This window comes from Narcine bancroftii, chromosome 3, assembly GCF_036971445.1.
Source record: "Narcine bancroftii isolate sNarBan1 chromosome 3, sNarBan1.hap1, whole genome shotgun sequence".
NCBI lineage: Eukaryota > Metazoa > Chordata > Chondrichthyes > Torpediniformes > Narcinidae > Narcine > Narcine bancroftii.
In genome coordinates, this window is record NC_091471.1 from 4985197 (window position 1) to 5009835 (window position 24639).

The 24639-nt window shown below is 46.3% G+C and overlaps 1 protein-coding gene across 12 annotated transcripts in view; it reads left to right on the forward strand.

The window, feature by feature from the left end:
- dysf (dysferlin, limb girdle muscular dystrophy 2B (autosomal recessive)) overlaps positions 1–24639 on the forward strand; it is a 444465-nt gene that overhangs the window by 223282 nt on the left and 196544 nt on the right. For all 12 annotated transcript variants that reach the window (XM_069923420.1, XM_069923428.1, XM_069923419.1 and 9 more), the window contains exons 11-16: positions 4702–4817; positions 9990–10113; positions 13232–13335; positions 15863–15931; positions 22401–22444; positions 24498–24580. In XM_069923420.1, the coding sequence (XP_069779521.1) occupies positions 4702–4817; positions 9990–10113; positions 13232–13335; positions 15863–15931; positions 22401–22444; positions 24498–24580 (540 nt within the window). The remainder of the gene's footprint in view (positions 1–4701; positions 4818–9989; positions 10114–13231; positions 13336–15862; positions 15932–22400; positions 22445–24497; positions 24581–24639) is intronic.

The following is a 24639-nucleotide window of genomic DNA, read 5'->3' on the forward strand; positions in this document are numbered from 1 at the left end:
ACTGGGAGCAGTTCAAGATGCTCCAAAGGAGGGCAAAGGGATTAATCAAGAGGGCAAAAATAAATTACGAAAGTAAGCTTGCGGCAAACATAAAAACCGACTGCAAAAGCTTTTAGTATGCTGGCCTTTATCAATCATTGCATGGAATATAGGAGCTGGGAAGTGATGTTGAGATTGTATAAGACGTTGGTGTGGCCTAATTTGGAGTTCTGTGTGCAGTTCTGGTAGCCTAATTATAGGAAGGATATAATCAGAGTGGAGAGAGTGCAGAGAAGGTTTACCAGAATGTTGCCTGGGTTTAAGCATCTGGAGTATGGGGAGAGATTGGACAGATTGGGTCTTTATTCTTTGGAGCGTAGAAGGTTGAGAGGGGATTTGATAGAAGTATTTAAGATTATGAAAGGGATAGACAGAATGGATGTGGATAGACTATTTCCGTTAAGAGGAGGAAAGATTAAAACAAGAGGACATGAGTTAAGAATTAAGGGGCAGAGGTTTAGAGGTAACATGAGGGGGAACTTCTTTACTCAGAGAGTGGTAGCTGTGTGGAATGAGCTTCCGGGAGAAATAGTGGCGGCGGAGTCAATTGTATTATTTAAGAAAAGGTTGGACAGGTATATGGATGAGAAGAAGATGGAGGGTTATGGGCATTGTACAGGGAGGTGGGACTAGAAAGGGGTGTTTGGTTCGGTGCGGACTAGAAGGGCCTAATGGCCTGTTTCCGTGCTGTAATTGTTATATGTTATATATATATGTTAGGAAAAGATTGGTGAAATCCAGAGTAGGTCTTTTGCAGTTGGAATCAGGGGAATATATAATTCTTTGGCTTGGCTTCGCGGACGAAGATTTATGGAGGGGGTAAAAGTCCACGTCAGCTGCAGGCTCGTTTGTGGCTGACAAGTCCGATGCGGGACAGGCAGACACGGTTGCAGCGGCTGCAGGGGAAAATTGGTGGGTTGGGGTTGGGTGTTGGATTTTTCCTCCTTTGCCTTTTGTCAGTGAGGTGGGCTCTGCGGTCTTCTTCAAAGGAAGTTGCTGCCCGCCAAACTGTGAGGCGCCAAGATGCACGGTTTGAGGCGATATCAGCCCACTGGCGGTGGTCAATGGGGCAGGCACCAAGAGATTTCTTTAGGCAGTCCTTGTACCTTTTCTTTGGTGCACCTCTGTCACGGTGGCCAGTGGAGAGCTCGCCATATAACACGATCTTGGGAAGGCGATGGTCCTCCATTCTGGAGACGTGACCCATCCAGCGCAACTGGATCTTCAGCAGCGTGGACTCGATGCTGTCGACCTCTGCCATCTCGAGTACTTCGACGTTAGGGATGAAAGCGCTCCAATGGATGTTGAGGATGGAGCGGAGACAACGCTGGTGGAAGCGTTCTAGGAGCCGTAGGTGATGCCGGTAGAGGACCCATGATTCGGAGCCGAACAGGAGTGTGGGTATGACAACGGCTCTGTATACGCTTATCTTTGTGGGGGTTTTTCAGTTGGTTGTTTTTCCAGACTCTTTTGTGTAGTCTTCCAAAGGCGCTATTTGCCTTGGCGAGTCTGTTGTCTATCTCATTGTCGATCCTTGCATCTGATGAAATGGTGCAGCCGAGATAGGTAAACTGGTTGACCGTTTTGAGTTTTGTGTGCCCAATGGAGATGTGGGGGGGCTGGTAGTCATGGTGGGGAGCTGGCTGATGGAGGCCCTCAGTTTTCTTCAGGCTGACTTCCAGGCCAAACATTTTGGCAGTTTCCGCAAAGCAGGACGTCAAGCGCTGAAGTGCTGGCTCTGAATGGGCAACTAAAGCGGCATCGTCTGCAAAGAGTAGTTCACGGATGTAATAGCGGAGCATATGACTAGCAGAGAAGGGATCGGACGGAGTCAACATGGATTTACAAAAGGTAAATCGTGCTTGAAAAATCTATTGGAATTCTTTGAGATGGTGACAGGTAAAATAGAAGGGGGAGAGCCAGTGGATGTGGTGTACCTGGACTTCCAAAAGGCCTTCGATAAGGTCCCTCATAAATGACTGGCTTACAAAATCAAGGCTCATAGGATTGGGGGCAAAGTATTGATGTGGATTGAGAACTGGCTGGCAGGTAGAAGACAGAGAGTTGGGATAAATGGCTCGTTTTCTGAGTGGCAGGCGGTGACCAGTGGGGTGCCACAGGGATCTGTACTGGGACCCCAGCTGTTCACAATTTACATTAATGATCTGGATGAGGGGAATGGATGGAATATCTCCAAATTTGCAGATGACACTAAGCTAGGAGGGGTTGTGTGCACAGAAGAGGGGGCCAGGAAGCTCCAGTGTGATTTGGATAAATTGAAGGACTGGGCAGATCCATGGCAAATGCACTACAATGTGGAGAAATGTGAAGTTATCCACTTTGATAATACAAACCGGAGGGCAGATTACTATTTGAATGGCAATAGATTAAGAGATGGGGAAGTGCAGAGAGACCTAGGAGTACTTGTACACCAGTCTCTGAAGGCGAGCATGCAGGTACAGCAGGCGGTTAAAAAGGCAAATGGTATGTTGGCCTTCATATCAAGAGGGTTTGAGTCTAGGAACAAGGATACCTTACTGCAGCTGTACAGGGCCTTGGTGAGACCCCACCTGGAGTATCGTGTGCAGTTTTGGTCACCTTATCCAAGGAAGGATGTTCTTGCAATGGAGGGAGTGCAGAGGCGATTTACCAGGCTGATACCTGGAATGGCAGGAATGACTTATGAGGAAAGAATGCGCAAATTGGGATTGTACTCGCTGGAGTTTAGAAGATTGAGAGGGGATCTCATAGAGACCTATGAAATTCTGGCAGGACTGGACAGAATGGATGCGGAAGAGATGTTTCCGATGGTGGGGAAGTCCAGAACCCGGGGCCATGGTTTGAGGATAATAGGCAAACCATTTAGGACCGAGATGAGGAGGAATTTCTTGACCCAGAGGGGGGTGAATCTGTGGAATTCATTGCCACAGAGAGCAGTAGAGGCAGGTTCATTAAATATATTTAAGTGGGAATTAGATCTATTTCTTCAGTATAAGGGTATTAAAGGTTACAGAGAGAAGGCGGGGACGGGGTACTGAACTTTAAGATCAGCCATGATCTCGTTGAATGGCGGAGCAGGCTCGAAGGGTCGAATGTCCTACTCCTGCTCCTATCTTCTATGTTTCTATGTTTAAATGCTGCATAGCTCTACGACTCTACAACTGGATCTATCAAGCAGATAATTGATTGCCTCCTTTCTCTCGGTTACAACAGGAGTACAGTAAAACCCCTGGTATTCGGCACTTGCGGGGGCTTGCTAAATACCAGATAAATGAGTTTTCCAGTTGCTTGAGACTTACAATGGCTAACTAACACACTTGTATTAAGAATAAACAGTTCAATAAACAAAAATACTATATTGTCATGGACACAGACCATCAGAAATGCGATGGAAAAAAAACAATGTGGCTTGTCAGAAGAATGTTGTGCATATCATATATGGACAAGATAAAAAAGAAAGTTCTACAAAGAATGAAAACAAAACGTGAATTCCTTAAAAGGATCAGAAACAGGAATCCAAATTCTTTGGACACATCATGTGAAGAGATGCATTAGGACAGTTAGTCACAACTGGAAAGTTGGAAGGAAAAATAAGCTGAGGCAGGCAGAGGATGAAAATGAGAGATGGACTGACATTGTGGTAGGAAAGAGGGAAAGCTACAAGTACAATTTGGGAGGTCAGAGACCGCGACCTGCACAACATCTACATTGTCCTTACACTGAACAAACTTCACTTGCATGAATGTATAAATTTTGAAGCATTTTACTTTATTTTCAGTCACATTTTTTGAAAACATTTAACCTTCGCTGCATCTGCAGGTTCCTTCCCCTCCACGAAACCACCCGAAAGATGAACAATAACATTATAGATAATTAACCCCCCACATCCCCCAAGTTTACAGATAAAACCTTACTAATTATTCCCCAAAAAATGAGGGGAGATTTGATAGAGGTATTTAACGTATGAGAGGGATGGACAGAGTAAATGTAGGCCGGCTTTTTCCACTGAGATTGGGTGAGGCAAGGTGTAGTGCTTAAAAGGAACACGAGGGTGAACCTCTTCACACAGAGAGTGGTGTGGGTGTGGAAAACAGCTGCCAGCTGAAGTGGTGAATGTAGGCTCAATTTTAACATTTAAGAAGAATTTGGACAGGTACAGGAATGGGAGGGATAAGGACTGGGTGAAGGTCAATGGGGCTAGGCAGAAAAAGGGCCAAAGGGGCCTGTTTCTGTGCTGTAATGTTCTATGGTTCCAATTTCCTTAATGATATACTGATAAAAATAAAGACTCTTACTAAGCAGGCATAAGGAGACACGTTAAGAGAATCACCCCATCAGCAAGCAGCATCAACCTGGGCAACACCATTTTATTCAAACTCAACTTTATTCAAACAGCTGCTATGAGCAAAGCACAACCAAGCTCCTCCACTGGCTGAATATTTGCTCACATCTTCACCAAAAGTTTATATGTTACTTCAGAGAACATTTACTTTTACAATTTTAAACTCTTATTTTTTTTAAATTTACTTTCCTTGATTTATTTTTGCCAGTTGCTTGAATTCCGGATAACAAGGGTGTTATTGCATTTCATTGTCAAGGAGTCCCTTTGCCGAATCCCGATGACCTGCAAGATGCTCCTCATTGATCTTTCTCTGTTGGCAGAGCATGCTTTTCTCCAGAAGTGGCTCCTTCTCTCCGACCCTGATGATCTGGCTGCCGGGGCTAAAGGTTACTTGAAGGTCAACCTCATCGTTTTGGCAACTGGTGACGAAGCGCCTGTAAGTTCAGTAACTTCCTCCTGATCAAATATAGGTGACTAATCACGCTTCCCAGTAAACCAGGAGTGTATTGGCTGTGGTGAACCAATGGACAGAGGTTTTGGCTTTTGAATAGGGTATGAATTTTTCTTTAATTCTCTCCTGGGATCTAAGCATCAGTGCAAGGCAAGGATTTATTGCCGTTGCTAACCACCCTTGAAAACTGCCCTCTCTTCCCTCTCTCTGGACGCTCGGTTAGTATAGCACAGGGGTGTCAAACTCAAATTCACCGAGGGCCAAAATTAAAAACTTGGACTAAGTCGAGGGCCGAACTAAATATTTATTGAAAATTTTCAACAACATCTGCATGTTTTCTCTCAACATATGTAATGTTAAACTTTTTCTTATTAAAATAAATGTTTAATAATAGTTTTGGTTAAACTCTTTCCATAAGAAGCATTAACAAATAAGAAATAAAATATTCAATAAATAATATTTCTCTCTAACCTTTAAGCCAAGGATCGCACGTTGCCGAGAAGCATACCAGGGAGCAGAGATCTGCAGGGAGCCCTCCCCAGCCCAGCCAGCAAACCCGAGCGGCATCCCCCCCCCCGCCCCCCTCTCCCTCCTCCGCCCCCGCCTCCGCCTGCCACAACCGCCGCCAACAACCCAAGGAGTCCCCGCTGGTCTCGCCATCTCACCGGGAATACCGTGAGAGCGGTGGAACTCGTCCGCGACCTCCACCCCAGCGGAAAGTCCGATGCCCAGCAGCACCTGCCCACAGATGAAGCTCAAGGAGACGCAGAGGTGACCCACCACGTCCAGCCACGTGGAGCTAGGCGGCGGGTCCGTTGGAGCTAGGCGGCGGATCCGTTGTAGCTAGGCGGCGGGTCCGTTGTAGCTAGGCGGCGGGTCCGTTGTAGCTAGGCGGCGGGTCCGTTGGAGCTAGGCGGCGGGTCCGTTGTATCGGAGCCGCTGTGAATATCTAATTAACTTTCCCGTTAACTATATCGGTGTACTGCTGTGCCTGCTGTGGAAGTGCTAAAAACTACTACAGTAGTTCTTGCTGCTGTGCATGTGCTATACTGGCGCGGCGGCCAGCGGGCCAACTCTAATATATATTTAATATGATCTTGCGGGCCAAATATAATTATATCGCGGGCCAAATTTGGCCCGCGGGCCAGAGTTTGACATGTGTGGAGTAGCAGTTAGTGCAACGCCTTTCAATCCTCTATATTTTCTCACTGTGTCTTTGTGGGGTTCCTCCAGTTCCTTCCCACCCTTCAATATGGTATGGGGGCTATAGGGTTACTTGGGGCATTTGGAGAGCACAGGCTCGTGGGCTGAAATTTAAAATTCCCTCCTCACTCATGAGTGAGTTTTCCTCCAACATAGCCCACGAATTCACTGATGAGATAGTTGGCCGAATAACGTCGTGAATTAATGAGTTAGGAGATGGAGGAACTGGTTGGTCTCAATGTCACCAAGGTCAGGGAGTTTAATTTAGGAAGGAGAGACTGGGGAGCACCTACTAGTCTGTATTGATGGGTCCGAGGTGATGAAAGAACCCTTATACCCAAAGCCTCTCCTGGAACCAGAACATTGAGGTAACCATGAAGAAGGCACACCAATGCTTATACTTTCTAAGAAATCTGAGGAGATTTAGCATGATGTCAAACTTCAGACAGACTTCTACTGTGGAAAGTTCACTGACTGGCTGCATCACAGCCTGTTTTGGCAATCCGACTGCCCAGGAATGCTAAAGCCTGCGGGACGGAATAAACAAGGCCAAGTCCATCACAGGCTCCAACCTCCCCTCCACTGCAGACATCCACGTGAGGTGCCACCAATGTCATCAAGGACCCCCATCACCCTGGGTACAACCTCTTCTCAATGCTCCCTTCGGGCAGGAGATACAGGAGCCTGAAGACCAGCCCCTCCAGGTTCAAGAACAGTTTCCTCCAGCAGTCATCAGGCTCTTGACCCTCCCCCTGTTACCCCAATGAAAGACTCCCCTGACACCACAAAAGACCTCTCTGCTCTCGTTATGCCAGGTTCTTCTTGGCCCATGATAATGGTGAAACCTTACAGTAACTTTACGGCAGACTCAAGGAAATTTGCATAATACCATTTTTTCTGTTTTATTACATAACAATATTTTGCTTATAAATTTTAAACCACAATATTAGCTACATTTCATTAAATTCAAAAATTATTTCAGAAGTTATACATGTGGTATATAAGAACCCCTCCTTCCACCCCACCTTCCTCCTCTCCCCCCAAAACCTCTAGAAAGAAAAAGAAATGTAATAAAAAAGTTCGAAGAATGAAGGACAGAGAATGCCAAGGGAATAGAGCATTTATATCATAAAGTCTAATATTGGAAGTTACCAAGAAGTGAGGTCTTCAGAGAGTTTATCAAATGTACAAACCCACATGTAAATATGGGCACCATATTTTCCAAAACAAATGATATTTATTTTGTAAACCATAAGTAATATTTTCTAATGGTATACAGCTACGAAGGTCTGTCTGCCATCTTTCCAAACATCGACCCATATCTGACTTCCATGTTATTGCTATACATTTTCTAGAAATTGCTAAAGCAATTAACACAAATTCAATTTGATACATAGTTAATTTTAATTTGGGTCTTATAACCTTAATGTTACTCAATAAAAATAATATCGGATCCTGAGTACTTGTCCAGCTGCAGCAGTATGAATTTCAGTGAAATGTTTAAAGGAAACATTTTAGGGAACTTCTTCACCCAGAGAGCAGTGGGGGTGTGGAATGAGCTGCCAGCTGAAGTGGTGAATGTGGCCTCAATTTTAACATTTAAGAAGTATTTAGATAGGTACATGGATGGAAGGGGCATGGAGGTGGGGGGGGGGGGTGGGGAGATTTGGTCTGGATACAGGTCATTGGTACAAGACACAATGAATGTTCAGCCAGCTAGAAGGGCTCAAGGGCCCGATGCTGTGCTGTACATGAAATTTTGTCTTATCTTGCTGAAGGTCTTAAGCCTTAAATGTTAGTTATGTGTCTTTATCTCAACATCACATCCATGCTCTTGAGTTCTATTCCTTTTGAAACGAACACCAGCATCTCATTTGCCGTCTTCACCACTGTCTCAACCTGCAAATTTATCCAGGTCCCTTTGCATCTGGGCATTTTCAATATTCTCCCCATTTAAACAAATAATCTATAAGTTTATTTTTTCTATCACTCAACTGTACTCTTGCCGACATTATATTTCATTTGCCCAATCTCTGCCCATTGTCTTCATCCGTTGAAGTCCCTCTGCAGCCTCCATGTTTCCTCAACACTCCCTGCTCCTCCACCCACCTTCGCATCATCTGTAAACTTGGCCACAAAACCATTCATTCCACAATCTAAATCATTAATATAGAAAATGAAAAGAAGTGGCCCCAACCCTGACCCCTAGCATCTGGCAGCCAACCAGAAAATGATCCTTTTATTGCAACTATCTGCATCCTGCCTATCAGCCAATGTTCTTCCCACATGAGCACATTTCCTGATGTACCACGAGCTCTTATCCTGTTTAAATAGCCTCACGTGCGGCACCTTGTCAAAGGCCTTCTGAAAATCCAAAAACACAACATCCACTTCACCTCTCCCTTCTCCAGTCTTCTGGACACCTCCTCAAACAACTGCCCTCTGCTGTATTTATACACCTACAACATTAAAAACATTAAAACATTACAGCACTGTACAGGCCCTTCAGCCCTCCATGTTGTGCCGAACCGTATAAAAGTGCTGAACCCTCCCTACCGTATAACCCTCTACTTTCCTTTTGTCCATGTGCCTGTCTAATAAGCCCCTAATCTTTCAGCCTCCACCATCCCTCCATTCCAGGCCTCAACAACTCTCTGTATAAAACACATACCCCTGATGTCTCCCCAACACTTCCCTCCCTTAATCTTATACATGTATCCTCTTGTGGTTGTGTTACAGGATCAAACCAGCAACCACAAAGAAGGCAGATCACACAGGGGTAAAGATGAACAATTACTTTATTAACAAAAATTCACCTTCAAACTCCCCCTTCAAAATCCCCCCATTTATAACAATACCCACTAGTTACTGTGCAAATCTCTATAACAGTGTAAAACTAATAAATTCCCCAGCCTAAATATAACATATGTAATTAAAGTCTAAGTTATATTTTCAACCAGCCCACAGAAAAACTTAGACACAAAACACACAAAACTTCAATCTCAACTCAAGCAAGATCATAAACAAAGTTCAGTTTGTTTGGTAAACTGAAGCCAAAAGATCTTTGAGAGAGAGAGAGAGAGAGAGAGAGAGAGAGCACAAAATTCGAGGTTGTCTTGTGTTGCTTGCAGAGAGAGGAACCATTGGCTTGGTCCGGATCCTTCTGGCTGCCTTCGGAATGTTCATCCATTTTAAAATGCCCAACATTCTAAACTGTCCTCCAGACCATGACTCATGCTCTGGGCCTTCTTTCACTCCACAGCACCACCCAGTGGTAGTTTATCGTCCAAGTTCAGAAATCTTTAGATCATTTTCTGCACATGCTCAGTCCATCTCCCACTCTCTCAGCAGTCCACCTTCACCTTGGCTCTCTCAAGCAAACTGTCACTTTTTAACATAAAACCACACAACACATAGGCCAATACCCAACATAGAATTCTGTAACAGTTGTTATTCCCACCCAGAGAAACAGGTATTGATCTATGCCCCTCATCATTTTGTTGACCTCGATCAAGTTCACCTCATCCTTCCACGCTTCAAAGAGAAAAGTCCCAGCTTTGCCAACCTTGCCTCATGCCCTCTAATCCAGGCAAAATCATGGGAAATCTCCTCTGCCCCCTCTCCATAGCCTCTACATCCTTCCCGTAATGAGACAACCAGAACTGGATGCAATTCTCCAACTGTGTTCTCACCAGAAACTTCTAACGCTGCAACATGACTTATCCTGTCAACCTGAGCAACTCCTTTGAGAGATGTATGGGCATGAACCCCAAGATCCCTCTGTTCATCCACTCTTAATTAACCGACCATTAATCCTGTACTCAGCTTTTTGATTTAGGAGATTGGTTAATGCATATTCAGCAGATGACAAGTTCCAGGTTCAGGTATGGAGGGTGGGGTGTGCTGGACATATACACAGGTGATGCCTTAAGCTAAAGATTCCCTCTGTTCCAGTTGGAGAAGAATGGTGCTGAAGACAAGGAGGATATTGAGGGGAACCTGCTAAGACCCAACGGTGTGTCTTTGCGAGGTGCCTACTTCACTTTGAAGGTTTACCGTGCAGAGGATCTCCCACAGAGTACGTGCTGATTTTTTGCTGTTGGGCAGAGCTTGGGGGTGGGGTGGGTAGTAGCAAGCACCTCTCAGCTCACATTTATGGACAGAGGTGGTTCTGATGGGCCACAGACATCAGAGGTTGAGATGTGGCTTCACTCTGTATCTAACCCATGCAGCCCCTGTCCCAGGAGTATGTGATGGGAGAGTAATGAGGGAGCTTCACTCTGTGTCTGACCCTGGGAATGTGTGATGAGACAGTGTGGAGGGAGCTTCACTCTGTGTCTGACCCTGGGTGTGTGTGATGGGGCAGTGCGGAGGGAGCTTCACTCTGTGTCTGACCCCGGGAGTGTGTGATGGGACGGTGCTGAGGGAACTTCACTCTATATTCGACCCTGGGAGTGCGTGATGGGACAGTGTGGCGGGATCTACACTCTGTGTCTGACCCTGGGAGTGTGTGATGGGATGGTGGGGAGGGAGCTTCATTCTGTGTCTGACCCCGAGATTGTGTAAAGGAACATGTTAAGGAACCAACAAGAGAAAATGCTCTCCTGGATCTCGTGTTGTGCAATGAGATAGGTAGAGTAAATGATGTAATAGTCAGAGACCATCTGGGAAATAGCGCTCATAGTACGATTGAATTTCTCATTCAGATGGAAGGGGAAAGAGTTAGACCTAAAGCTAATATATTATCCTTAAACAGGGGTGACTACCATAGGATGAGGGAGGAATTGGACAGAGTGGACTGGGAGCACAGGCTCATTGATGAAACAGTTGAGGAACAGTGGAAGATTTTCAAAGAAATATTTTGTCATGCTCAACAAAAATATATTCCGGTCAGGAAAAAGGGGCAGCAAGGGAGGGAAAAATCAACCGTGGTTAACAAAGGAAATAAAGGAGAGTATAAAATTGAAGGCGCAGGTGTACAAAGCTGCAAAGAGCAGTGGGAAACTGGAAGACTGGGATAACTTTAAGAGACAACAAGGGGTTACAAAGCGGGTAATAAGAAATGGGAAAAAGCATTATGAAAGTAAATTGGCACAAAATATAAAAACAGAAAGCAAAAAATTTTATAAAGATATAAAACGGAAGAGGGTGGCCAGAGTTAACATAGGACCCTTGGAGGATGAGAAAGGAAAACTGGTAGAAAAAATGAGGAAATGGCCGAGCCATTAAACAAATATTTTGTGTCGGTCTTCACGGTGGAAGACACGTCCAGCATGCCCAAGTGCGGAGTTAAGGATGCAAATGTTGGGGAGGACCTTGATAAAATAATTGTTACAAAGGAAGTAGTCATGGAGAAACTAATGGGACTAAAGCCAGACAAATCACCTGGTCCTGATGATAGGCATCCAAGGGTTCTGAAGGAAATGGCAGAAGTTAGAGTTGATGCATTGGTGGTCATAGACCAAAATTCCTTGGATTCTGGGCAGGTCCTGGCAGACTGGAAGGCAGCAAATGTCACGCCACTTTTTAAGAAGGGATGTAGGCAGAAGACTGGAAATTATCGGCCAATTAGCTTGACATCTGTAGTTGGAAAAATGCTTGAAGCCGTCATTAAAGATGAAATAGTGAAACTTTTGGAACCCAAGGGTTCAATCAGGGAGACGCAGCATGGTTTTAGAAAGGGAAGATCTTGTTTGACAAACTTGTTAGGATTCTTTGAGGATATAATGGGTGCGGTGGATAGAGGGGAACAGGTTGATGTTGTCTATTTGGATTTCCAGAAAGCGTTTGATAAGGTGCCGAACAAGAGACTTATCAGTAAGTTACAGGAAAGTGGAGTCCAGGGAAGTCTATTGGCATGGATTGAAAATTGGTTGTCTGACAGGAGGCAGAGAGTCGGGATAAATGGGAGTTTTTCAGGTTGGCAGAGAGTGGGAAGTGGGGTGCCGCAGGGGTCGGTGTTAGGCCCACAACTGTTCATCATTTACACTGATGACTTGGAGGAGGGGACAAAATGTGGTGGAGCCAAGTTTGCGGATGACACCAAATTGAGTGGAAGAGCAAATTGTAATGAGGATGTGGAGAGTCTGCAGAGGGATAGAGTTAAGCTGGATGAGTGGGCAAAGGTCTGGCAGATGGAGTACAATGTTAGTAAGTGTGAGGTGATCCACTTTGGCAAGTAAAATAAAAGAGCTGAATATTATTTAAAGGGTGAAATACTACAGCATGCGGTTGTGCAGAGGGACTTGGGAGGGCTTGTGCATGAATCGCAAAAAGTTAGGTTACAGGTGCAGCAGGTTATTAAGAAGGCAAATGGAATGTTGGCCTTCATCGCTAGAGGAATTGAATTCAGGAGTAGGGAGGTCATGTTGCAGCTGTATAAGGTACTGGAGAGACCGCACCTGGAGTACTGTGTCCAGTTCTGGTCTCCATATTTGAGGAAGGCTATACTGGCTTTGGAGACAGTCCAGAGGAGGTTTACTAGGTTGATCCCTGGGATGAAGGGGTTGACTTATGATGAAAGATTAAATCATCTAGGATTGTATTCGCTCGAGTTCAGAAGGATGAGAGGAGATCTTATAGGAACATATAGGATTATGAAGGGTAGGGATAGGATAGATGTAGGAAGGTTTTTTGAGCTGGTCGGGGAAACTAAAACGAGAGGACACAGTCTGAAGATTCAGGGGAGTAGATTTAGGCCAGAGATGAGGAAAAATAGTTTTTCCCAGAGAGTAATGAATGTTTGGAATTCTCTAACCAGGGAAGTGGTTGAGGCTGCTTCATTAAACATATTTAAAATTCGGTTAGATAAATGTTTACATGATAGAGGAATTAGGGGATATGGGGAGAAGGCAGGTAGGTGGAGTTAGGTCCTAAATTAGATCAGCCATGATCATAATGAATGGCGGAGCAGGCTCGATGGGCCATTTTTGGCCTACTCCTGTTCCTACTCCCTATGTTCCTATGTTCCTAACAGTGTGGAGTGGGCTTCACTCTGTGTCTGACCCTGGGAGTGTGTGATGGGACGATACTGAGGGATCTTCACTCTATATCTAACCCCGGGAGTGTGTGATGGGACGGTGGGGAGGGAGCTTCACTCTGTGTCTGACCCCGTGAGTGTCTGTCTGTGCTTTAGTATGAAAGTTTATGTACTTTCCGGCTAATTGTTTCTTGTGGAACTTAATGGGATTGTCCAGTGGATGATGCTGTCATCGACAGTGTGAAGCAGATGTTCGGATTTGACAGTAACAAGAAAAACCTCGTGGACCCTTTTGTTGAAGTGGGTTTCGCAGGGAAAAAGGTGAGGGAAAACTGCATGTTTCCTCTTCCCCTTTCCTTCCCATCTCTTTCCTTTTCCTTGTCCTTCCCACCCCTCTCTCCTCCCCCTCCCTCACCTCCTCCCTTCTCCCCCTCCGTCTCCTCCCTTTTTCTCCTCTCCTCTCTCTCTTCCCCTACCTCCCCATCATCTCCTCCCCTCTCTCATTTCCTCTCTCCTCTCCTCCCTATTTCCTCCCCCTCCCACCCCTCCTTCCCTCTATCCTCTGCCTCCACTCCTCCCACCACTCTCTCCTCCCCTTCCCTCATCCCACTCCCCTCTCTCCTACTCCTCCCTCTCCTTTTCCTCCCTCTCCCACCTCCCTCTCTCTCGTATCCTTCCCCCTCTCCTCACTCTGTTGCCTTCCTCTCCCTCTCCATCTCCTCCTTCTTTTCCCTCTCCTCTCCTACCTCTCTGTCTATCCTCCTCTCCTCACCCTTTCTTACCCTCCTCCTTCCCTCTCCCTCTATCCATACCCTCTGTTATCCCCTATCTCACCACCTCTCCTCCCTCTCTTCATTCTTATCTCCTCCCTCATAAGAACACAAGTTGCTGAGTCGGCCTTCTGGCTTGTCAAGCCGACTCCACCATTCAATCAGATCGTGGGTGATCCGGTGGTGGAGTCAGCTCCCCTTACCCACCTGTTCACCATTGGAGGAGACCCCCGGTAAATGGGGAATTACCCAAGGGAGGATCCCTTCTCAATTTGGAATTTGGAAATAATCCTAGTGAATGGGGAATAAACTCGTCGTTCTTACTAAATGAAATTTCCGTCCAGAAACAAGGAATTGGTGGAGCATTCTGCAAATGGGGAATTAGGTAAGAAGTAGGGTGGCAGGGCTGGTGTAGCGGTTAGTGCAATGCTCTTATGGCACCAGTGATCGGGACTGGAGTTTGATCCCGTGCTATCTGTAAGGAGTTTGTACGTTTTCCTGTATCTGCGTGGGTTTCTCCAGGGGCTCCAGTTTCCTTTCACTGTTCGAAATGTACCGGTGGAGGTGTAGGTTAATTGGGTGTAAATTGGGCAGTACGGATTCGTGGATCATAGGGGCCTATTACTGTATGTCTAAATTTTAGGTAGATGGGAAGGTTCCAGTGAATGGAGCATGTGAGAGCACAGATAAATAGGGGACAGGTTGAGTAATACTCAGCCATGCTGGAGAAACTCAGCAGGTCACGCAGCGTACATGGGAAGTAAAGGGGCCATTTACCCTCTGTAAAATAGTTGAATACCTTCAGGTGTCCAGCACGGACTCTATTCACCAAATGTTTTGTGCTGAGCATTGCCTCTGGAGCATAGAATATGCAACAGTACAGTTCAGTACAGGCCATTCAACCCGCAATGTTGTGCTGACCAATGTAACCTTGCTCTACAACAAACTAATCCTTCCCTCCCTTACACCCATAACCCTCTATTTATTGTTACATCCATGTGCCTGCCTGAGAGCCTTTTAAAAGAACAGTAAACCCCCCAGAATATGGGACCTTTGGGGATTGGTAATGCCGGATAAATGAATTTTCTGGTTGCTTGAGATTGCATGTTGTGTGGATTGGCGAACTGACCACTGAGGGGCCCCAATTTTTAAATGTCATATTTTTTACCTATTTATTTTCTGGATTTTTTTTTGCTGCTTGCTTGAATTCCAGATAACAGGGATTTTACTCTACACAGAATAGAATCATGACGTCCATAGACAATAGACAATAGGTGCTGGAGTAGGTCAATCAACCCATTGAGCCAGCACCGCCATTCATTTAGATCATGGCTGATCTTCCACTATCAGTACCCGGTCCATGCCTTTGCCCCATAACTCTTAATTCCCCTGTCCACAAGAACCTTATGTAACTCCCTCATGAACTTATCCAGAGAACCCACCTCTACCACCACAGACCAACAACTCTCTGGGTAAATTTTTTTCTCATCTCCGTCCTAAAGGGCCTTCCCTGTATTCTTAAACTATGGACTCTAGTTCTAGACTCCCCCAACATCAGGAATAAGTAATCAGTTTCTATTGTGTCCAATCCCTTAATAATCTTATATACCTCAATTATATCTCCCCTCATCCTTCTCAATTCCAACGTATACAACCCCAGTTTATCCAACCTTTCGGCACACGTCAATCCCAACATCCTGGGAACTAACCTTATGAATCTGCGCTGCACTCCTTCAATAGCGAGAATGTCCTTCCTCAAATTAGGAGACCAGAACTGGACACAATACTCCAGGTGTGGTCTCACCAGGGCCCTGTACATCCTTGCAACCTACTCCACAACAATCTATTATCCCCTTTATACTCATGGCACTTTATTTTGTCAAAGAGAAATTTAATACATTAAATCAAAGAGAAATAATCTTTGGAATTATTCTGTGATTTGTTATATCAGGCCTCGAACAGTTTGCAAACCCTATCCTGGCATGGTCTGTGCTGCCTTGATGAATCTGCAGCTGCCAGTCTGATCGTGTGACTGTCCCACGGGAGGTGTAACTCTGTCATTCTCTCTGTCCCCCTAGATCTGCAGTAAGATCATCGAGAAGAATGCCAACCCTCAGTGGAACCAGAGCCTTGTGCTGCCAATTAAGGTAAGGGACCAGACTGCCAAGTTTGCGTTCGGGACGGCTTCAGCCTGTTGTGTGCAAGAGAGCAGTTAATTTGAATCTAACCACACTGACTGGGGAGGTTCAGATTGTCGGTAAAAATAGAAAATTAGCAAGAAGTCTGGCTCATATTGGTCTCCATTTTCTCTGGCACCATTAACATGTTTTTGCTTCTCACAAGATAAAGGAACAGAAGCAGGCCACTAGGCCCATCGAGTCTGTTCCGTGACCCTACACGAAGCTGAACTATTCTCACACCTAGTTCCAATTTCCAGCCTTTTCTCCATATCCCCTGATACCCTTCCTAATGAGAGACTTAGCCATTTCCTATTTAAACTTTCCCAGTGATCTGGCCTCCACTGCTTTGTGCGGCAAAATCTGACTAAAGAAGTCCTTCCTCATCTCTGTTTTAATTGGACAACTTCAAATTTTAAGACTGTGTCCCCTTGTCCTCGATTTACCCACCAAGGGAAACATCTTACCTGCATTTACTCTGTCAAAACCTTTAAATCTTCAAAATGCCTCTATGAGGCACTCTCCTATACTCCAACGAATACAACCCAAAAGCTGTCAAACACTCCCCATACACCAGCCCCTGCATTCCGGGAATCATCCTGATAAATCTCCTCTGCACCCTCTCCAACAACATCACATCCTTTCTAAGAGAGGGGGCCCAAAACTGAACACAGTTCTCCAAATGGCGTCTCACCAGTGCCCCATAGAGTCTCATTAACACCCAGGGCTGGAATGGTTGCCTCAAGAGGACACAGGGTTTAAGGTGCTGTGGAGTGGGTACAGAGGAGATGTTTGGGGGGGGCGGGGGGGAATGATGTTTTTTTACGCAGAGGGTGTGGAATGGGCTGCTGGCAACAGTGGTGAAGGTGGGAACGATGGGGTCTTTTAGGAGAATTTTAGATAGATACATGGAGCTTAGAAAAATAGAGGGCTATGAGCCAGCCCAGTAAAGGTAGGGACATGTTTGGCACAACTTCATGGGCCGAAGGGCCTGTATTGTGCTGTAGGGTGGGTCAGGCAGCATCTGTGGAAGGCAGCAGTCGCTCAATGTGTCGGATAGTGTCCCAATGGAGGGGCTTGGCCTGAAAAATCGACTCTCTATTGCCTTCCTCATATGCCTCCTGACCTGATGAGTTCCACCAGCATTTTCTGTGGTGTTCTAAAGCGGCTGTTCTCAATGGGGGCCCTCAGCACATTTAAGTAAAAGTTTCATGTAATATAAATATTTTAAAATATTTCTTATGTAGTTGGTTGGAGAGAAGTACAGAAGAAACGAAAGCTTGACTGCTTCACAGGGATGGGGGTCCATAGACTTTGAGCAGAGACCTAGGGAGGCCATAGCCAAGAATAGTTTGATGTTCATTAGTCCTCTGTGGTAGAAAATTCCACAAATTAAGGAATATAAGTTTTTTTATTTGCCACTAAATGCTTAGTCCAGAAGGAAAGTTATTTGGCGTGCGGTCTAACCGGCGATCTCCAACATTCATCCGGCCATGCAAACAGCACAATTTACAGAGAACGGGGTTATAATGAAAAGGAAGGTCAATTAGCACCAAGCAAGGGCATCAGGAGAGCACTGTGGTGGGGTTCATTCAGGAGCCCGATGTCTGCAGGGAAGAAACTGCCTTTCAGCTGGTCGGTGTGCGTTTTCACACCCTTAGGCCTTCTCTCCGATGGGTGGAGGGAGTAGAGAGTGTGTCCGGGGTGTGATGGGTCCTTCAATGCATCGGCTGCCTTTCCTGGGCAGTGGGCGATGTGGATGGAGTGTAAAGCGGGGAGAGGAGTTTACATGATGTTCTGAGATGCTTTCGCCGCCATCTCCCAACCTTGAGCAGGGGAGCTCCCGCCCCATGCTGTGATGCATCCAGTGAGTCTTCTCTCGATGGGGTCCCTTAAGTGTCTCAGCTGAGTGGAATCACACTCTCTAGTCTGTGCACCCCTGACAGAAATGTCAATCTCAATCGTCTAAATGTCAATGAATATGAACCTCATTGACCCAAACTCTTACTAGGCAGTCTTTCTAACCCAGGGATCAATCTGGTAAACGTCTAATCCATTCCATCAATGCAAGTATATTTGTTGCAGAAAGAAGAGACCAGGTCTACATACCAATCTCTCACCAAGGTCTTGCATAACTGTTGTGTTAACGTCCTTACTCTTGCAGATAAAAAAAACCTTTGCAATAAAGCCAAAATTCCATTCCCAGCTTAACTTCACTCATATTTATCCTGTGTTGAAGGACACCCACATCTTTTTGTGTTGAAAACATAGAAACATTGGATACCGCCGCACAGAACCAGGCCCCGTCAACCCTTCTAGTCTGGGCTGAACTATTACACTGACCTGCACCATAGTCCTCCATACCTCTCCCATCCAATTCCTGACCAAATTCTTCTTAAATGGGAGAATTGAGCCCACATTCACCACTTCAGCTGGTGGTTCATTCCACACTCCCACCACTCTCTGTGTGAAGAAGTTCCCCCTAATTTTTTTCCCCTTTCAAGAGTATCGGTGTCACAATACTGGCACCACCAGGTTCAGGAACAGCTGCTCCCCCTCCACCATCAGACCCCTCAACGACAAACTCAATCAGGGACTCATTCAGGGATTCTGAATTGTCCACTTGATTTTTTCTCTCTCTGTATCGCACAGTCAGCTTGTTTACATTTTATTTGTTTGTTCACAAGTTATGTACGGATTTTTTTGTACTACCAGTAAGTATTAATTCTTGCCTGGGCCACAGGGAATGGAATCTCAGGGTTGTATGTGATATCAAGCATGTTCTCTGGCAATAAATTTGAAATATTTCGCCTTAACCCATGTCCTCTGGTTTGTATCTCACCTCCCCTCAGTGGAAAAAGTAGGTTGCATTCACTCTGTCTCTCCCCCTCATAGTTTTAAATACCTCTATCAACTCTCCCTTCCCTCTTCTACGCTCCAAGGAATAAAGTCCTAACTTGTTTATCCTTTCCTTGTACCATACTGTGTCCTGATTTGATGCCATCTACATCATACACTTCCATTGTGATTTACAATGTCACACATGTTGACATTAGACTGCATCTGCCTTGTGTTTACCCATGCATTGAATCTTTGTAAATTGCTTTGAAGATGATAAGAAAAAGGAGCAGAAATAGGCCATTTACCCCACTGAGTCTGCCCCACCATTCAATCATGATCTGACCCATTTCCCCACTCAGCCCCACTGCCCGCCCTTCTCTCCATAACCTTTGATGCCCTGACTAATCAAGAACCTAACAAACCCTGCCTTAAATACACCCAATGACCTGACCTCAACAACCGCCTGTGTCAACAAATTCCATAGATTCACCACCCTCTGGCTGAAGAAATGCCTCCACATCTCTATTCTAAGTGGACACCCTTCAATTCTGAAGTTGTGCCCTCTTGTCCTAGTCTCTCCCACCCTGGGAAACAACCTTTCTATATCTACTCTGTCCACGCCTTTCAACATTCAAAATGTTTCAATGAGATCCCCCTCATTCTCCGTTTGATACATCTTACCTGCATTCACTCAGGTATCAAACGCCCCTCATATGATAACCCTTTCATTCCTGGAATCATCCTTGTGAACCTCGTCTGAACTGTCTCCAACAACAGCGCATCCCTTCTTAAACGAGGAGCCCAAAACTGCTCACAATTCTCCACATGCGGTCTCACCTGGGCCATAAAGAGTCTCAAAATCACATCCCTGCTCCTTGCACACTTCTCTCACCGAAATTTGGAACATAACATTTCAATTACATTACATTTCAATCCCACATCCAAATACTGATACATGAATAGGTCAGCCTCAAGCATTGTGTTTCATGAGTTAAAATGCCATTGTTAAAATGATCTATCAGTCCTGTTCCAACTTCTCACCCACTGAGACTCTCCACTGATTCCCTATTTACTGGCAGATTCCTTATTTATTGCTGACTTCTCCAAATTTTCCTGGTCTCCCTTAATTCCCTCACCCTCATTAAACTTGTAATAGTTGATTCCATGTTAAAGTCGACCTGCCTATTTTTGGCCTGACATCCTGACTATGGATGGTCACCCCAGCTGCCCGCCCACTGGAGCTCATGATGCCCTGGCCACAGATTCTTTCCTAGGCCTTGGCATCCTGCCCGTCTGAGCTCCCGACACCCAACCACAGACTTACCACCTGGTACCGCCTGTCTGAGCTCCCGACACCCAACCACGAACTTACCACCTGGTCCCGCCCGTCCGAGCTCCCAACACCCAACCACAAACTTATCACCTGGTCCCGCTTTTCCGAGATCCTGACACCCTGAATGCGGACCTACTACCCAGTCCCACTTGTCTGAGCTCCTGATGTCCCGAATGTGGACTATGCAGGTACTTATCATGGTCAAATATAGAACCCATGCAAAAGTCGAGCACCCCACCCCCCCATATTTAATCCTAGAATTGGTCCAAAACCTTGACTATATCAACTGTATATACAGTAATTTATGAACAATCTCCCTTAATTCTGTATTCACCGGGAGTTAGTGGCGTATATGTATTTTACTAAGGCGTTTGACAAGGATCCTCCATGGAAGGCTCACTCAGAAAGCCATGCTGTCCAGGATACAAGGAACCTTAGTTATTTGGATGTGGAAGGATGTAGAAGCAGTGGGTTGTAGTAAATGGAATATATTCTTCCATGAGGTCTGTGACTACTGGGATTCAGGAAACTGTGCTCCTTGCGATTTTTTTGTAAATGACTTGGTTGAAGATCTGGAAGAGTGTGTCAGTAGGTTTGGAGTTGACACAAAGGTGGGAGGTGTTGTGGATAGTGTAGCAGGTTAAATTTTAAATTTAAATCTAGACGTACTGTCCCTTTCAGCCCACAAGCCCGTGCGGTCCAATTATACCCAATTGACCCAGTCCAGTTGTCGGAGGTTACCACAGGATGTATACAGGTTGCACCCAGCACACGCTCTGTTCTTGCTGCTGCCATCAGGAGAGAGGTGTAGGGGCCATAAGACTCGCACCACCAGGTTCAGGAACAACTGCTCCCCCTCCACCACCAGACCCCTCAATGACAAACTCGATCAGGGTCTCGTTTAAGGGGTCTGACTTGTGCAATTTATTGATTATTGAATATTTATATTTCTGTATTTGCACAGTTTGTTCACATTTCTCCCTTTTGAATACGTTTTCTTACTTCTTGAGTACAGTTCACAGTTACCGATGAGTAGAAATTCTGCCGCGCCCGCAGGAAAGAGAATCTCAGGGTTGTATGTGGTGTGTACTCCGACAATAAATCTGAATTTGGAATTGCCTCCCGAACAGCGCTGTGGGGATGTCCATGTCTCAGTGCCTGCAGTGGTTTGAGGAGGCAGCTTCCCATCGCCTTCTCAGGCCGTTAGAGATGAGCAGTGAAACGCAGGCTCAGTTCTGAAGCATTCCTCTCTTGCCTGACTAAAATAACGTCCCTCTCGAGTGTTTTCTGTTTGAACCTCTCACGGCCCCAGAAGAAAAAAACCTTTCTCCCTATCCCAGTTAAACTGGAAAGACTCCTCTTCCATTCCTGTCACCCTTCTACATGACCCCACCATCAGACACATCCTCCCCTCTCTGCATTCCGCAGGGACCCCCTCTCTCATCCATTCCTCCTCAGGATCTACCCCTGTGGCCGCAGGAGATGCTCCACTTGCCCCCCACCCCCCACCACCACCTCCATCCTCGCCACCATTCAGGTCCCCAAACAGTCCTTTCCAAGGGCAGTGACATTTCACGTGTTTGTGCTGAGGGTTGTCAACTGCATCCGGTGCTCCCATTGTGGTCTCCTCTACTTCGGAGAGACTAGACCCAGACTGGCATGTCATCTGGTTGAGCACCTCGGCTCCATCCCTAGCGATAAAAGGAACCAACAACAGAAGCCAACAATTTCAGTTCCATACCCCATTCCCACACCAACATGTCCGTCCATGCACTGCCAAATTGAAGCCACCCACAAATTGGAGAAACAACATGTAATATTCTGTCTGGGCATCTCCAACCAGACGGCATTAACATCGGTTTCCGTTAAACTGCTCCCCTGAGTCTCTCTCTCTCTTTCCCCATCCCTCTCTCTCCTCTCCTCCAGCTCCCCACCCCCTCCCCTCTCCATTCAGAGAGCTCCCCCCTCCCTCTATCACTTTCCAGCATTATTCTCTTCTACCCTCCCACCTGCATCGCATCTGATCTCTTACCTTGTTGCCCTCCTCATGCCCCCTCCTCCTCCTCCTCCTCTTCATTCCTCTCCTGCACCTTTTTATTCAGGCCCCTGCCTGCTTCCTGCTAGTGGCAAAGGGCTCAGGGCCCGAAACGTTGGCCACCCTTTACTTCCTGCAGGCGCGACGTGACCTGCTGAGTTTCTCCGGCACATTTGTGTTACCTCTGCTGGTTGTCGGGAATGTAAACCGGAATGTTTCCTCCCCTGCAGTTTCCCTCAATGTGTGAGAAAATGAGGATTCGCGTCATTGACTGGTGAGTTGTTCCCATGTCGTCGAGCTCCACTGGGAATACTGAGCGTCCAAGAGCATCTGGGCAGCAGAGCGGATGTTTCAGACTGATATCTTCACAACTGGATTTGGGAACACGGGGCCGATAGAAGTGTTCAGTTTGACCGTTGGGAGGGAGGAGGGACGCAGAAGCTGGGTGTGACAGGGTGGTGTTAGCCATGCCGGTGGCTCTGTTGATGAGGCATATTGACAGGGCAGAAGAGGCAATGATGGGGAGAAGGGAACTGGGCCACTGCCGTTGATGGGACAGTTTAACAGTGGATGGTTAGCAGAGCAGAGCAGTTAGTGCAAAACTGTTACAGCACCAGGGATCAAATCCACCTCAGTCTGGAAGGAGTGTGTCCAAAGTTTAGGGGAGACATCAGTGCAATTGACCCACATTTCCCAGTATGTTTTAGAGGAAACCGGAGCCCCCCCGGGGAAAACCCACGCAGACACGGAGAGAACATATAAACTCCTTACAGACAGCACGGGGTTCGGGTTGAACATAAACTGTGCGTGAACTAGTAAACTTCATTTTCTTTTTCTTTTTAATATCATTTTGCCACATCCCCAATTAATCTACTACCCCCTCCCCCCCCCACCCAACCCTACATTTTTGAAGGGTGGGAGGAAACCGGAGGAAACCAATGCAGGCACAGCGGGAATGTTCAAACTCCTCACAGAGCGAAGCCACACTAACAACAGACTTGGCATATTCATTCTGGAGTGTCGAAGGCTGAGGGGAAATTCCCTCTTCTCTGTTAGCCCGTGCTCCTCCTCCTTCCCTCCCATCTCTCCTCTCCTCTTCCCCTCTCTCCCCACCTCCCCCCCCCACCAACCTTTTTATTCAGGCATTCAGGCATCTACATTTTTTTTCTTATTCCTGACGAAAGGCTCAGGCCTGAAACGTTGGTTACCCTTTGCTTCCTCTGGATGGTGTGCGACCTGCAGAGCTTCTAAAGCACATTTATGAATTGCACTCGGGAGCCAGAATTTTTTATTCGTTAAAATGTCATCCACTGCAATCGTAAAACCATATAACCATCAACAGCACAGAAATAGGCCAGTTTGGCCCTACTAGTCCATGCTGAACATCTCCTACCCAGTCCCACTGACCCGCATTCAGCCCTGCACCCTCCACAACTCTCCCGTCCATATACCTATCCAACCTTTCCTTGAATATTAACATCGATCTCGCTTCTACCACCACTGCCGGAAGCTCATTCCCCACCACCCTCTGGTGAAAAAAATTCCCCCTTATGTTTTCCCTAAACTTTTTTCCTTTTACTCTCAATCCATCCCCTCTTGTTTGAATCTCCCCCAATCCCAGTGGAAAAACCCTGTCCACATTGACTCTATACGTCCCCTTTATAATTTTAAATACCTCGATCAAATCACCCCTCAACCAGGGAATAAAGTCCCAGCCTGCTCAACCGTTCCCTGAAACCCTGGCAACATCCTCATAAACCTTCCTGGTGGGGAGAGGGTCCATGGGAGATTGTCTGTGGGGAGAGTGTCCACGGGGGAAGAGATTCCGTGGGGTAGAATATCGCTGGGGGAGAGTGTCCGCGGAGAGAGGGGGTAATGGGGGAGAGAGCCTGTGGGGGGAGTGTCCTCGAGGGGAGAGTGAGTGACTTGGGAGAGTGTCCCATTCCCTGGGGAGAGTGTTCGTGTGGAGAGTAGGTGGCAGGAGAGATTATCCCTCGGGAGAGTGTCCATGGAATGAATCAGTGATCAGGGAGTGTGTCTGTGGTCTGTAGTCTGTTGGAGAGGAATCAGTGGGCAGGCCGAGTGAATGAATAGTTGTCTGTGGGCTGTGGGAGAGGAGTATTGACCATGGGGATTTACTGCTAAGAAACCTGTACCCTTTCCTGGCCCAACCTGATTCCTATCTGCCCATGGATTGGTTCCTTGTAATGTTGACAGGTGGCCTCAGTACTTGGTCCTAGATGTGCCCAGCTCCCTAGGCATGGTCATTGACTGTGCGCGGGGCTGTACCTGTGTGTGAATTTGTCAGTATTCTTGTCTCCAAACAGGGATCGCCTCTCTCACAATGACGTGGTCAGCACCACATACTTGTGCATGTCAAAAATCTCCGCCCCAGGAGGAGAGATTGAAGGTAAGCTGCTGGAGTTTAGTTGCACTTGGTGGGGTCAAGCTCACCAATTGAGTCAAGGG